Source organism: Chelonoidis abingdonii, chromosome 3 (assembly GCF_003597395.2).
Source record: "Chelonoidis abingdonii isolate Lonesome George chromosome 3, CheloAbing_2.0, whole genome shotgun sequence".
NCBI lineage: Eukaryota > Metazoa > Chordata > Testudines > Testudinidae > Chelonoidis > Chelonoidis abingdonii.
Window position 1 is genome coordinate 117722269 of NC_133771.1, and position 12078 is coordinate 117734346.

General features: G+C 37.9%; 1 protein-coding gene across 5 annotated transcripts in view; it reads left to right on the plus strand.

The window, feature by feature from the left end:
* The window catches only part of TAB2 (TGF-beta activated kinase 1 (MAP3K7) binding protein 2), a 142855-nt gene that overhangs the window by 91812 nt on the left and 38965 nt on the right, over positions 1 to 12078 (plus strand). For all 5 annotated transcript variants that reach the window (XM_075064034.1, XM_075064033.1, XM_032771779.2 and 2 more), the window contains one exon: positions 7789 to 7978. In XM_075064034.1, coding sequence (XP_074920135.1) covers positions 7877 to 7978 — 102 coding nt within the window. In that variant the 5' untranslated portion in view covers positions 7789 to 7876. The remainder of the gene's footprint in view (positions 1 to 7788; positions 7979 to 12078) is intronic.

A 12078-nucleotide genomic window follows, 5' to 3' on the forward strand; every position in this document is an offset into this window, starting at 1 on the left:
ACTTGGTAACTTTTTCCATAACCCTGTCATATAGCAGTGGCTTGAGTGAGAGCCTGATATTGATTTGATCCAAATGTTTGCAGACACATGGTTTGTATTGTGGACGTGTTGCACTGTTGCAAAAAGCAGTGCATTTACCTAGTCTAGACTGAGCTTAAAAGTCAAAACAGTTTTTGCTGATGTTGTGGAGTAACTACTAGCCAGACTTGGTGACGGTGACTGTGTCTGTGTGGAGAGAATCCTACTGCATGCATCATCTTTTTGTGTGTGTTTGTGCAGCCTCTGCCTCATGCATTAGAGTCACTCTACACCAGTGGTTCCCAAACTTTAACAACCTGTGAACCCATTTCACTAAAATGTCAGGTCTCGCGAACCTCCACCTAAAAATGAATATTTACAGGGATTTTCTCCTTTACCTGAGTATAAATGATAAAAGCAGTGATCTTGGAAATATAAAATTTGTTTTATGACATGCTTATTACACAGTATTTATTGATTATTTACCATTACAGTATTTTTTATTACGTTTTGAAAACGGCAACACTTTTTCAAGATCTCACTTTCGTAGCTTGTATCTCTTTGAATAAGCCTGTTATAAGACAAGGCTCCTATGCTTCATCGAGGAATATCAGATGTGAAACAGCATGAAGGTTTTTAAGAAGCCAACTCAGAGTTCTCCTATGCAAGCATTCAGGTCTTGAGCAGTCCAGGCAAACAACGCACGTTACAACAAAGCTTAAACTTGTTCTTCATAATAATTTTAAAAACAATACTACCTGCCTATTTACTTTTAAAAACAGCAAAAAATATCCACCTCCCTTTCCATTTCTTATAAGGAGTCTTGAAGTTTAAATCTTCTCAGTGTGATAGATATGCTTGCGTTGATCTGCTTAGCTCTTGGAAGTCTAGGGGCTCCTGGCTGCTGGCCCCAATGCTGCCCAGGGTCCCTAGGGACAGCTCTGTCCGCCATTAGGGAATTTTTTCCCAAGAACCCCCTATAACATTTTGCAAACCCCCAGTGGTTCACAAACCCCAGTTTGGGAAACACTGCTCTAGATATTCCACCAGGTTTATTTAATTTGGGACATCCTTTCCAAAAGACAGTATGGGTTACTGAATGAGACTTGGGATCTGCAGAATTAGAGATCTGGGTTCTAATTTCCAGCTCTGCCTGATTTGACCTCGTGCAACTTCTTAGCTGCTAACCTCTACCCCTTTACATTTTAAAAGAAGCCCTCATTTCCTGAGCAGTCCCAAAATCCACATAGCCTACCTTTTCAGATTGATAAATAAATAAGGCTGTGCTTTCCAAAAGCAGTTGACCTGCTTGGCACAGCTGCTGGTTTCTTACGTATCATAACAAAGCAGGAAAAAACACACTATTTTTTTCCCCTTTGGAATTTAACATTAGGAAATTAGTGACACAATTTAATGAGACTATTTGAGAAGTAGTAAAGCTGGCACTGTGCACTAATAATAATCCATAGTAACTGTTCTCTTTAGCATCTTTGCTGATTTTTTTCAATATTTGTAGCCTTGATAAACTAGATTTTATTCAAATGGAAGTCTGATGCTTATTGTTGTAGAGAGCAATTATGTGAATTTGAAGAAATTTGCACCCCACATCTTGATACATTTGGATAAAGAATTCTGAGAGAGCTCAAATAATGAGACTTCCATTCCACCTGACCTTTGTGCCTTTTCCCCTCCCTCTTCCTCCATGTCCTCTCCTTCTCTTTTTGACTTGTTAGTGTATGTAAATTTTATTATTATTGTTAACCATGCACTAACATGGTATGTCTATATAATATTGTCTGATTTTATACTGCCTGATCTTGCAGATTTGATGAGTTGAAAAGTTGTATAATTACATAATTTTATTGGTTATCCCTGTGAAATGTTCACTCTTACAATCTAAGTCATTTACCTTTTGTATTTTTGTTTTTGATTCATTAAAACATCACAAATGTAGATAATTTAAAATCCTTAATCTAGTTAACTTTTTTGTTCTAAACCCTTTAAAATAGAAATCAATTAATAAAAATTGTCCATATAATTTTTTTGTAGTAGGAGTCGGGGAAGTAAATATTAATTAGGGCTGTCAGACAATTAAAATTGTGATTAATTGCGAGATTAAAAAAAAGTTTCAATTGCTGTTTTAATTGCACTGTTAAACAATGTTTTTCTGTTTAAATATTGAGTGTTTTTCTACGTTTTCAAATATATTGTATTCTGCATTGTAATAGAAATCAAACATCCCCAAATATTTATAATTTTATGTTCGTATTCTATTGTTTAGCAGAATGATTAAAACTGTGATTAATCGTGACTAATTTTTTTAATCTAGTTAATTTGTTTTGCATTAATCACTTGAGTTAACTGCTATTAATTGACAGACCTAATATTAATCTCAAATTTAGAGGAGAGCAGAAAATGTTGTTTGCTGAATCAGCTTAGAAAATCAGAAGCTGAAATATTGTGTGTGTGTGTGTGTGTGTGTGTGTATATATATATATGTATATGTGTACATATATATGTATATATTGCAAACACAAAGCTCTGAGTATTCTGTAGGGCAGTGGTCACCCCTTTATCTATAATGTAATCTCTCTGTGCTCCCTGGAAGTTGGGGACGGGAGAGGGGCAGGGTTGGAGGACAGGGGCTGGGGCGAGATCTGCGTCCAAGCGCAGGGCCAGAGCAGAGCCGGGGCAGAGTGCAGCTCGGTGACACTCCCTCTCCCCCTGACTCCCGAATGTTCCTCTGTGCTTCCCTAGGTGGGCATGTCCCACAGTTTAGGGATCACTGGTGTAAGGAATTGAGAAGGTGTTACTAGTGAGTATTTGGTTGCTGTGAGATTACAGCACTTCACTGTTTTGACAATAGCATCTTGCTGCATAGGTTCACTTTACTTAACTAATTGTAGGTTTAGAAATATTTTAAATCCTTTTAGAGGTTTAGGTGGGTTGATACAGAGTTTTAGTTATCCTGCCTTTAGAAATGTGAATTTAATGCTGTTCAACGTATGTTAAAATATGTTCTGCATATATGGTATTTTGTAAGTGAGGGTGGAGGAGTGGCTATTTTTAACGTGTGCATTTCTTAACTTATTTTAATCATGCAACTTTTAGTATCACGTGAATGTAGTTTTTTCATGTAATAGAATTCACAATAGAAGTTGAAAAGTTTTAGTAGTAAAATGTTTCGTTTTATTTATTTATTTTTTAAAACAGACTGAGTTAGAGAGAAGTCATAGAGATAAGTGTTGCACAAACAAGGGAAGATGAAAATGCATAGTGCAGTCTAATGCCCAGAGTAGAAAATCGAGGGAACAAAAGAGATTTTCTTCTAATCTTCAAATTATAACAATTTTAGGTGATGTTTGTTACAATATGTTAAAAACATTGCTGTTAAGTTGATGTCCTTTTAAAATGACAGCATATTTACACTACAGTATGCAGTTATGAAATCCAAGGTTTCTTCACACCACCTTTTTTTACATCTTCATTTTTTTGCCCTTATATTGAGGAATTATTTTACATGAGAGAATTATGCTCTGGTAATGTCTTATTGAAACACATCTCTCTGAAGATCATCTCAATAGCAGTTCCTTTTCCTGCCTGAGCCCACTAATCAAACATATATTGTGATGTGTCATAGGAAATGGGATTAATGAAGCTAAAAATATATTAGCAGATGCCAGCGAGAAGGCTTGTGATTTTTTAAAAAATTTTTTTACTACTTTCTAAGCCAACCATTTTATTTCAAATAATGTAGTGCATGCCATTTTTTAAGTTTAAAAGTTAACCACTTTTGAGTTATCTGCATGGAGGGGAAACTGGTCAGAATGAATATATGGGGAAAGTGTCATGTGGATTGAGGGTGTTGTAGTTTTGAAGATGTTCATAATTCAAGAAGATGGATTGCAGTTTGCTTTAAACAAAAATTAATCATCAAGCAGTCTCATTTCAAAAGGTGAACATGTACAATTCTGAATGTGTCAAAATCGGGTTATGGTGAACAAAATCACAATCTTAACTATAGCTGAAGCTACCAGGCTGAAATAAATGTTCCCTTTTTTACGTGAAAAAGGAGGCATGGATAAATTGTGAGAGTTATTGTAGACTTAATAACTGACTGTATTGGTGAATGATCCCCCAGGGGAGAAACAGTAGGAACAGGAAAGGAGAGGACAAAGCCCTAGGGAACATCAACTAAAGGAGATAGAGCCCCCAGAAGAGATGTTGAAAGAACCAGCAGAGGTAAAAGAAGAACCTATAGAGCAGACTATTCTAGAAACCTTAGAAGAAAAGGTTTGGTTGGAGAAAGATTAACAGCATTGAAGGACGCAAAAAAGTTAATGTCCTATTACTTAAAAACAGTCTTAGACTTGTAAACTCTATACATTTTTATTGATTTAACTAAAATTGGTTTAGCAACTGACTTAGTTGAATCAGTTCAAACCCCATGTGTGGACTTTATTTTGGTCTGAGTGCCTTATATCAATTTAGCTTAGGTCTGTAAGGAATCTCTAATATACTCTTAAACTGAACAGAGAGGGTCCTCAGAGCAAGAGCCAGTTTAACTAAATCAGTTTCTAAACCAATTTTGGTTAAATTTTACATTGTTAAAGCAGTAATTTTTTGATAAAGTTAAAGGCTAGAAATCAAACATTTTGCAAGAAAAGAACTCACGGGTGCAGTGGTTGCTGGAAGAGTTTAGAGGTATAAGAGGAGTGTGTGTCAAGGCTGAGAATGTATGGATTGGTACTAGAGGGTTTTTAGAATAAAGGGACACTAGGGTATGTTTGAATTCAGAGGGAGTAGTGCCTCATGTGGGAATGATATTGGAAGCAAAGGAAAGACAGGAGTAGGAGAAAAAGCTGATAAGCAAATCCAGATTTCTGTGTGTGGAGTTGAAATATTAACTTACTGACTAAAGAAGTGTATACAGGTTGAGGCTCGAGGAACAATATATCTTGGTTTCGTCTAAAATAAATAGTATTGTTACATTTGCTCTTAATTATATTTTTTCATACAGCCAAGCTAGAATATCTTCAGCACTTGGCTTTCGTTTAAACATTGTAACTGGGAATTACACTTAATGGCATGCCAAAAAAAAACAGTCCAGTCTAAAAACCCCAAGTTAATGAATGATGCAGACTTGTTGCAGTCAGCCACGATGTGCAGTCATTGGTACATGTAAGTTCATTTGTTAACACTGATGCAGGCCTCGGTATTCTTGACTTTCTGAAGAAGAAAACAATATATGAATAGCCCAAGGAAGCCTGACTTATTACAGGGCTAACTTCATCCAATCACAAGCCCAGAATATTTCTCATGTATGTAATAATATTAATAGAGGCAACCCATTACAGTTTATCATATATACCGATCCTGAGATTATTGCAATTTTTTTAAAAATAATGTTATGTTCACAGTTCATAATCTTCTTGTCTTTGGAAGAGCACCTGGATAAAAGCAGAGCAGTATAAAGCACATTGGAGACCTTATCGGGCACCTTTTCAGTGTTTTGTTTTCTTTCCAGTATGTGTTGTTTTTTTTTAACAACACTTTTTGTAACATTTCCATGTGTATGTTCTTTTAAATTGTGTGTTCAAAATATTATGCTCTAAAATAATGGTTATTCATGATGTGATATTTGATTCAGGGCTTGTCTATACTATCGCGTGAGGTCGATGTAAGATACACAACTTAAGCTACGTGAATAGCGTAGCTGAAGTCAACATACTTAGTGCGTTGTCTTCACTGCGGTAAGTCGACAGCTGATGCTCTTCTGTCAACTCCACTTATGCTTCTCGTTCTGGTGGAGTACTAGAGTCAATGGGAGAGTACTCAGCGGTCGATTTATCACATCTACACTAGATGTGATAAATCGACCCCCACTGGATCAGTCACTGCCCACCTATCCAACAGGTAGTGTACACAAACTCTCAGTAACATAAATATCAAGATAAAAGGGAAGGCGAAACTGCGAGGAGCAGACCTGCGTTAAACAGACATAGGCAGTCGTACACACTGTAGGAGAACATTATTATGAATGTTTGAAAGATTGATAAGGATTAAAATAAGAGGGAATAATGAATTTTCAAATACACAGTTATATGTGGAATCTTAAGGAGATTCATATGTATTCAATGGAAAATGTTACTGTTATATCTTTTTAAATAGAAAGTAGGGCTGTCAGTTAACTCTCACAATTAAGTAAAAAAAAATTGATTAATTGCACTTATAACAATAGAATACCAATTGAAATTTATTAATATTTTTGGATGTTTTTCTACATTCTCAATATTGATTTCAATTACAACACAGAATACAAAGTGCACAGTGCTTACTTTATATTATTTATTACAAATATATGCACTGTAAAAACGATAAACAAAAAGTGTTTTTCAGTTCACCTTATACAAATACTGAAGTGCAATGTCTTTATTGTGAAGGTGTAACTTACAAATGCAGATCTTTTTTGGTTACATAACTGCACTCAAACAAAACAGTATAAAACTTTAGCGCCTACAAGTCCACTCAGTCCTACTTCTTATTCTGCCAATCACTAAGACAAACAAGTTTGTTTACATTGACGGGAGATACTGCTGCCTGCTGATGATGCTTGTTAAAAATTTGTCAATTAAATTTGACTGTACTCCTTGGTGGGGGCGGGGGGAGAATTGTATGTCTCCTGCTCTGTTTTATACGCATTCTATATATATTTCATGTTATAGCAGTCTTGGAGGATGACCCAGCACATGTTCATTTTAAGGACACTTTTGCAGCAGATTTGACGAAATGCAAAGAATGTACCGATGTGAGATTTCTAAAAATAGTTACAGTGCTCGACACAAGGTTTAAGAATCTGAAGTGCCGTCCAAAATCTGAGAGGGATGAGATGTAGAGCATGCTTTTAGAAGTCTTAAAAGAGCAACACTCTGATGTGGAAACTACGCAACCCAAACTACCAAAAAAGAAAATTAATCTTCTGCTGGAGGCATCTGACTCAGCTTATGAAAACGAACGTGCATCAGTCCACATTGCTTTGGATCGTTATCAAGCAGAACCCATCATCAGCATGGAAGCATGTCCTCTGGAATAGTGGTTGAAACATGAAGGGACATATGAATCGTTACTGCATCTGGCACAAATATTTTGCAGCAGCTACAACAGTGCCATGCGAACACCTGTTCTCGCTTTCAGATGACACTGTAAAAAAGAAGCAGGCAGGCAGCATTGTCTCCTGCAAATTGTAACCAACCTTGTTTGAGTGATTGACTGACCAAGAAGTAGGACTGAGTGGACTTGTAGGCTCTACAGTTTTACACTGTTTTATTTTTGAATGCAGTTTTTTTTGTACGTAATTCTATATTTGTAAGTTTAACTTTCATGGTAAAGAGATTGCACTACAGTACTCGTATGAAGTGAATTAAAAAAAAATTTTTGTTTTTTACAGTGCAGATATTTGTAATAAAAATAAAGTGAGCACTCTACACTTTGTATTGTGTTGAAATTGAAATTAATATATTTAAAAATGTAGTAAACATCCAAAAATATTTAAAATAGTATTCTGTTGTTAACAACGTGATTAATCACAAATGTTTTTAATCACGCAATTAATTTTTTAATCGCTTGACAGCCCTAATAGAAAGTCTTTGTTTCTACGTCTAAAGTAGCTAGTTTGTGTAGTGTTATTTTTGGTTTTGGTGAAATACAGAACCTCACACTTTGAACTAAGACTATGTATAAAATTTGGCATTTTTTCCCCCTCTCTTACAGAAAATGCTGGAACAGGAGAGATGAGTACTCCATTCACTAAGACCTAGAATTGCCTGTTGAACAACAGTCCTGATCAGGCAATATACGAATGGCCCAAGGAAGCCACCAAATAGATTTTCAGGTTTTACATGACCTGCGACAAAAATTTCCGGAGGTACCTGAAGTTGTTGTGTCCAGATGCATGTTACAGGTCAGTGTCCTATCACTATTGTATATTTGTGTTGCCATTTATTGTAGGTATTACAAGTAACTGCCACAGGCTTTCCCTCTAATCTGCCATGGTTGAATGGAAGTGTTGATAGCAGCTTTTTTCCTGTTTGTTTATATTTTTGGCTTCCTTCTGTTAGCTTTAAAACAAGGAAAGTCTCAAATCAGTTTCCAGCTTTTTCATAGTCTATTCTCTCATGATGTTTCTTAAAATTGAGGAATTTAAATTTCTTCATATGTTAGCATTTATATTTTGTATTGTTTACACTGGGAATCTAAAAGTTTCCATTATAAATACTTTTATTCTCAAGGACTTATTATGTGGCTGAAAATTCATTCTAGAGTGAAACTTGATGAACACTGCAGATTGAGAGAACTAGTTTGACTATTTTTAAGTTGCAAGAAGCCAAAATTTCAACCCTACCCTTATTTTTGTGAGGTCTTAAGCCACTCGTATAAGGAGCAGGCAAAATATTTTATTTTTCCACCTTCCACTCCCTCTTGTCATTTTGCCGAAGTAGGAAAATTACTCCTGGGGAAATTCTGCGCTACTGCACACGTGCATAATTAATGAGCCATGCACATTTTTAATTTTTTTGCACAGAAAAAAGCTGCCTAAATGTTACTACAGTTCTTCCTTTTGCCCACCAGTGGGTGCTGTGGCAATAGAACAAAGCAGCAGGTCCTAGCTAGCTAGGGAAGAGAGAGATCCTGCCTTCTTCACAGTGCCTATCAGGCCAGGCCAGGCCAGGGACTATGTGGAGACAGACAGCATGGGGTGCTGTGGGAGTCAGACGGGCTCATAAGGGCTCGTCGGGGAGGACAGACTGGGCAGGGGCTGAATGGAGTGGAGGCACAGGGCCACAGGGGGAGGAAGGTGCAGGGCCACATGGTGAGGTGGGAAGGGATGCAGAGCTACATAGGGACAGGGGAGTGGGTGTCTGAGTGGGGGGTGTAGTGACACATAGACATGAGGATAGCAGCAGATGTGCCTGACTGAATAGGAGAGGTTAGGGGTCAGTCAGGATCTTTATGGGGCAAGCTCCCTAACCATCCCTCCTCATCCCCCCAAAAAGCCTGTTACATAATTTTCCCACCCACATTCAACCACTGTCCAAGTCCACACCCAGGCTCCTTCCCAACAATTTACTTCCCTCTCCCTCAGCTCCTCTGTTATCCCTGAGTCCCCCAAACCTTGGCACTGCTTCTGAGGGGTGCAGGAAATACGGTTCTGTATTGTAGTTTAAATGAATTATTACTCAGAGTTCTGTATTAATATGCATAGTAAGGAATCTGTTTGTCAAAAAACATTTCCTCAATCTGTTTTGGTTGTCTGTGTTGTTTCAGGCATACTTGCTAACAGGTATTTTGAAATAAATGATCAAAATTAATTGAAACTGGTGTGATTATATTGTTGTTTTGACAAATAAAAATGTAGACTTTTGCATAATTTTAAGAAATTGTGCGCATAATTTTTTGACACAGAATTCCCCCAAGTGTAGAAAATGGACCAGCCCGTGGAGTTGCCATATTTGCTCTCCAAATTGCATGGCACCATGCTTGTGCTCAAGACTAGCCCTGCAACTACTAATTTTTTTTATTTTGAGTGCTGTTTAGTTCTTCTAACATTAAAAAGGGCATATTGGGATGAGGTGATACATTGGCCTAGTCCCATGCATTATATCTTCACTTTCTGGAATCTGTTTGTGATAGGTCTTACACTAGGCAGCCTCCTCCTTATCACAAAATATGGCAATATTTGATACAGTTGATTTTTCTACTGAGGGAGAGGCCTAGAACCAGAAAATTAGGTCTGGCAGATAACAGAAGTGTGTGGCGTAAGTGTGCAAGAAATAGCCCCCTGCACTGCTGTTGTTGGTCACCTTGCAGTTTTTTTTAAAATTTGTTTTTGTAGGGTAGGTCATGTGTTCATAATATGGACAATTGCATTTCACTAATGTTTTTAAACAACAGAGTTATGTAGCTTTAAATACATAATGTACGTAATTAATAGTATGAGTTCCATGAATGGGGTTCTCCAGTGGAGAGTGCTAGGGTCCTCTAGTGGCTTGCACTGCAGTGGACTCCATTTCCTGGGAAGTTGTGATTCCTTCCAAGTACAGAGAGGCAGAAAATACTCAACAGCTGTTGCTGCGGCAACAAGAGCTCTTTGGATCTGCTCTTGTAGCATAATGACTTGGGTAGGGTTAGAAGCTCAAAGTTGCCCAGTGATGGCAGCCCCAGATCTGGTGGCTGGTGGAAGGCATCTGGCTGAGCTGATTCCATAGATACACACAGATGGAATTCTACCAGCTCAGTAATTTTCTTTATAATTTAATGTGCTCTAATTTGACTAAGATAACAGTGAGGCTCCAAAAAGTGATGAAGAGTCCTGTGGCAACTTATAGACTAACAGAAGTACTGGAGCATAAGCTTTCGTGGGTGAATACCCACTTCCTCAGACACATGGTTTGTGTTTTCACCCACGAAAGTTTATGCTCCAATACTTCTGTTAGTTGCCACAGGACTCTTTGTCGCTTTTTACAGATCCAGACTAACATGGCTACCCCTCTGATAAGTGAGGCTTCAACTACTTCAGTATTAGCTTTTAAAAAAAAGACAACTTAGTCTCACTTAAGCCAGGAAGTTCTGTGTTAAGACTGATAGAGAATTCTTAAGGTAGCACTTTTAAATCCATATATGGTACTGGTGAGTGAATTTTATCTCTTGTACGCTTGGGTACAGTGGAGTTTTGAATTGTCTAAATATTATGACTATTTTATAAGTTGGATTTTTGTTTGTTTCACATTTATTTTAACATACTTTTTCTCAAGTGGGCAGAGTTTTGAAAGATAGTTTCCCTATTTTTTTCCCATAATAGACCTCTGACTTGACCCTTTCCTTATTGCTCCTGCCACTCCCTGAGTGTGTTAATCTCCTCTTGTAAAGAGGACCTTCTTCTTTGAGAAGGCTCTGCATATTCCCACTTCTGGATATTATACTGCCTAGTGGTGCTGAATGATAGAAATTTCTCCAAGCGTTGTCCATTAGAGCACTCTCATGTCCCCTTTCTACCCCTCCCCTCAGCATCTCCAAAAGCTCTGACGGCATAACTATTTAAGGAGTGCAGCACCCTCTACCACCTCAGTTGGTTCCAAATACTTGCCGTTGATGGAAATGAACCTCTCTAGTCCTTTCAGCTCTGAAGTTCTTTCCTTCATTTTTTAGTGTTAATTGTTTTCTTTTGCAGTATAGGTTGTTAGGTAGTTAGCTAGCTCAGTTCCAGGTTATGGCAGAACTGAAGAAGTGGGATTCAAAATACTTTGTACCCTACTGTCTTCCTGGCTTTGGATGACCACTCTCCTTTTTGGTGTTCTGTCTACCAGACTTCAACAGCCAGAGCTTTCAAGAAGAGGTATAATAGTTTGCAGGTCCTTCTCCCTGAGGAGGCCCTTGAGGCTAAATCGTTTGCATCTGGGCAGTCAGTTTCTGTCACTTCTTCCAGAAAGTCAAAGCAGCTAAGGGTTTTAGAAAATTGGAACCTTCAGTGGGTCCAGCTATAGTTCCCGCTGCTCTAGCAGTTAGGCTTTTGAAGGTGGAACCAAGGGACACTCTACTGTCCTTAATTCCAGAGAAGGTGACAACTGTTAGCAGTGCCAAATCCTGCATGTCAGATTTATTAGATCCATCCAATTCTGACAGAGCTGCTATGATTCTGAAGTCAAAGGTTGTTTCTAGTCTCAGCTTCAGGAGCCAAGAAGATAGATTTGAGTGTTTGGATCCTGTGCTGTCCAAATGTTCAGCTCTGGCCTCAACCCTTGCCCAAGTTTTAGGTCTATCTTTGGTTCCAAAGAAGACTTCACTTTGGTAGCTGATGTGCACTGTTTGGCTTCTGAGCATTCCACATATCTGAGTGAGAAGCAAAGACACAGGCTTCACCAATTCCAAGGTTGGCATCATCTTCACCTGTAAAGGATCAGTCTGAAGAAGAGGATGAGAAGATAGTATGCACCTATTCAAAAAGTGGAGCTGATATAGACTATGATCCTGGTTATCAGTGGATGAGCATGTGGGCCTTGCTTT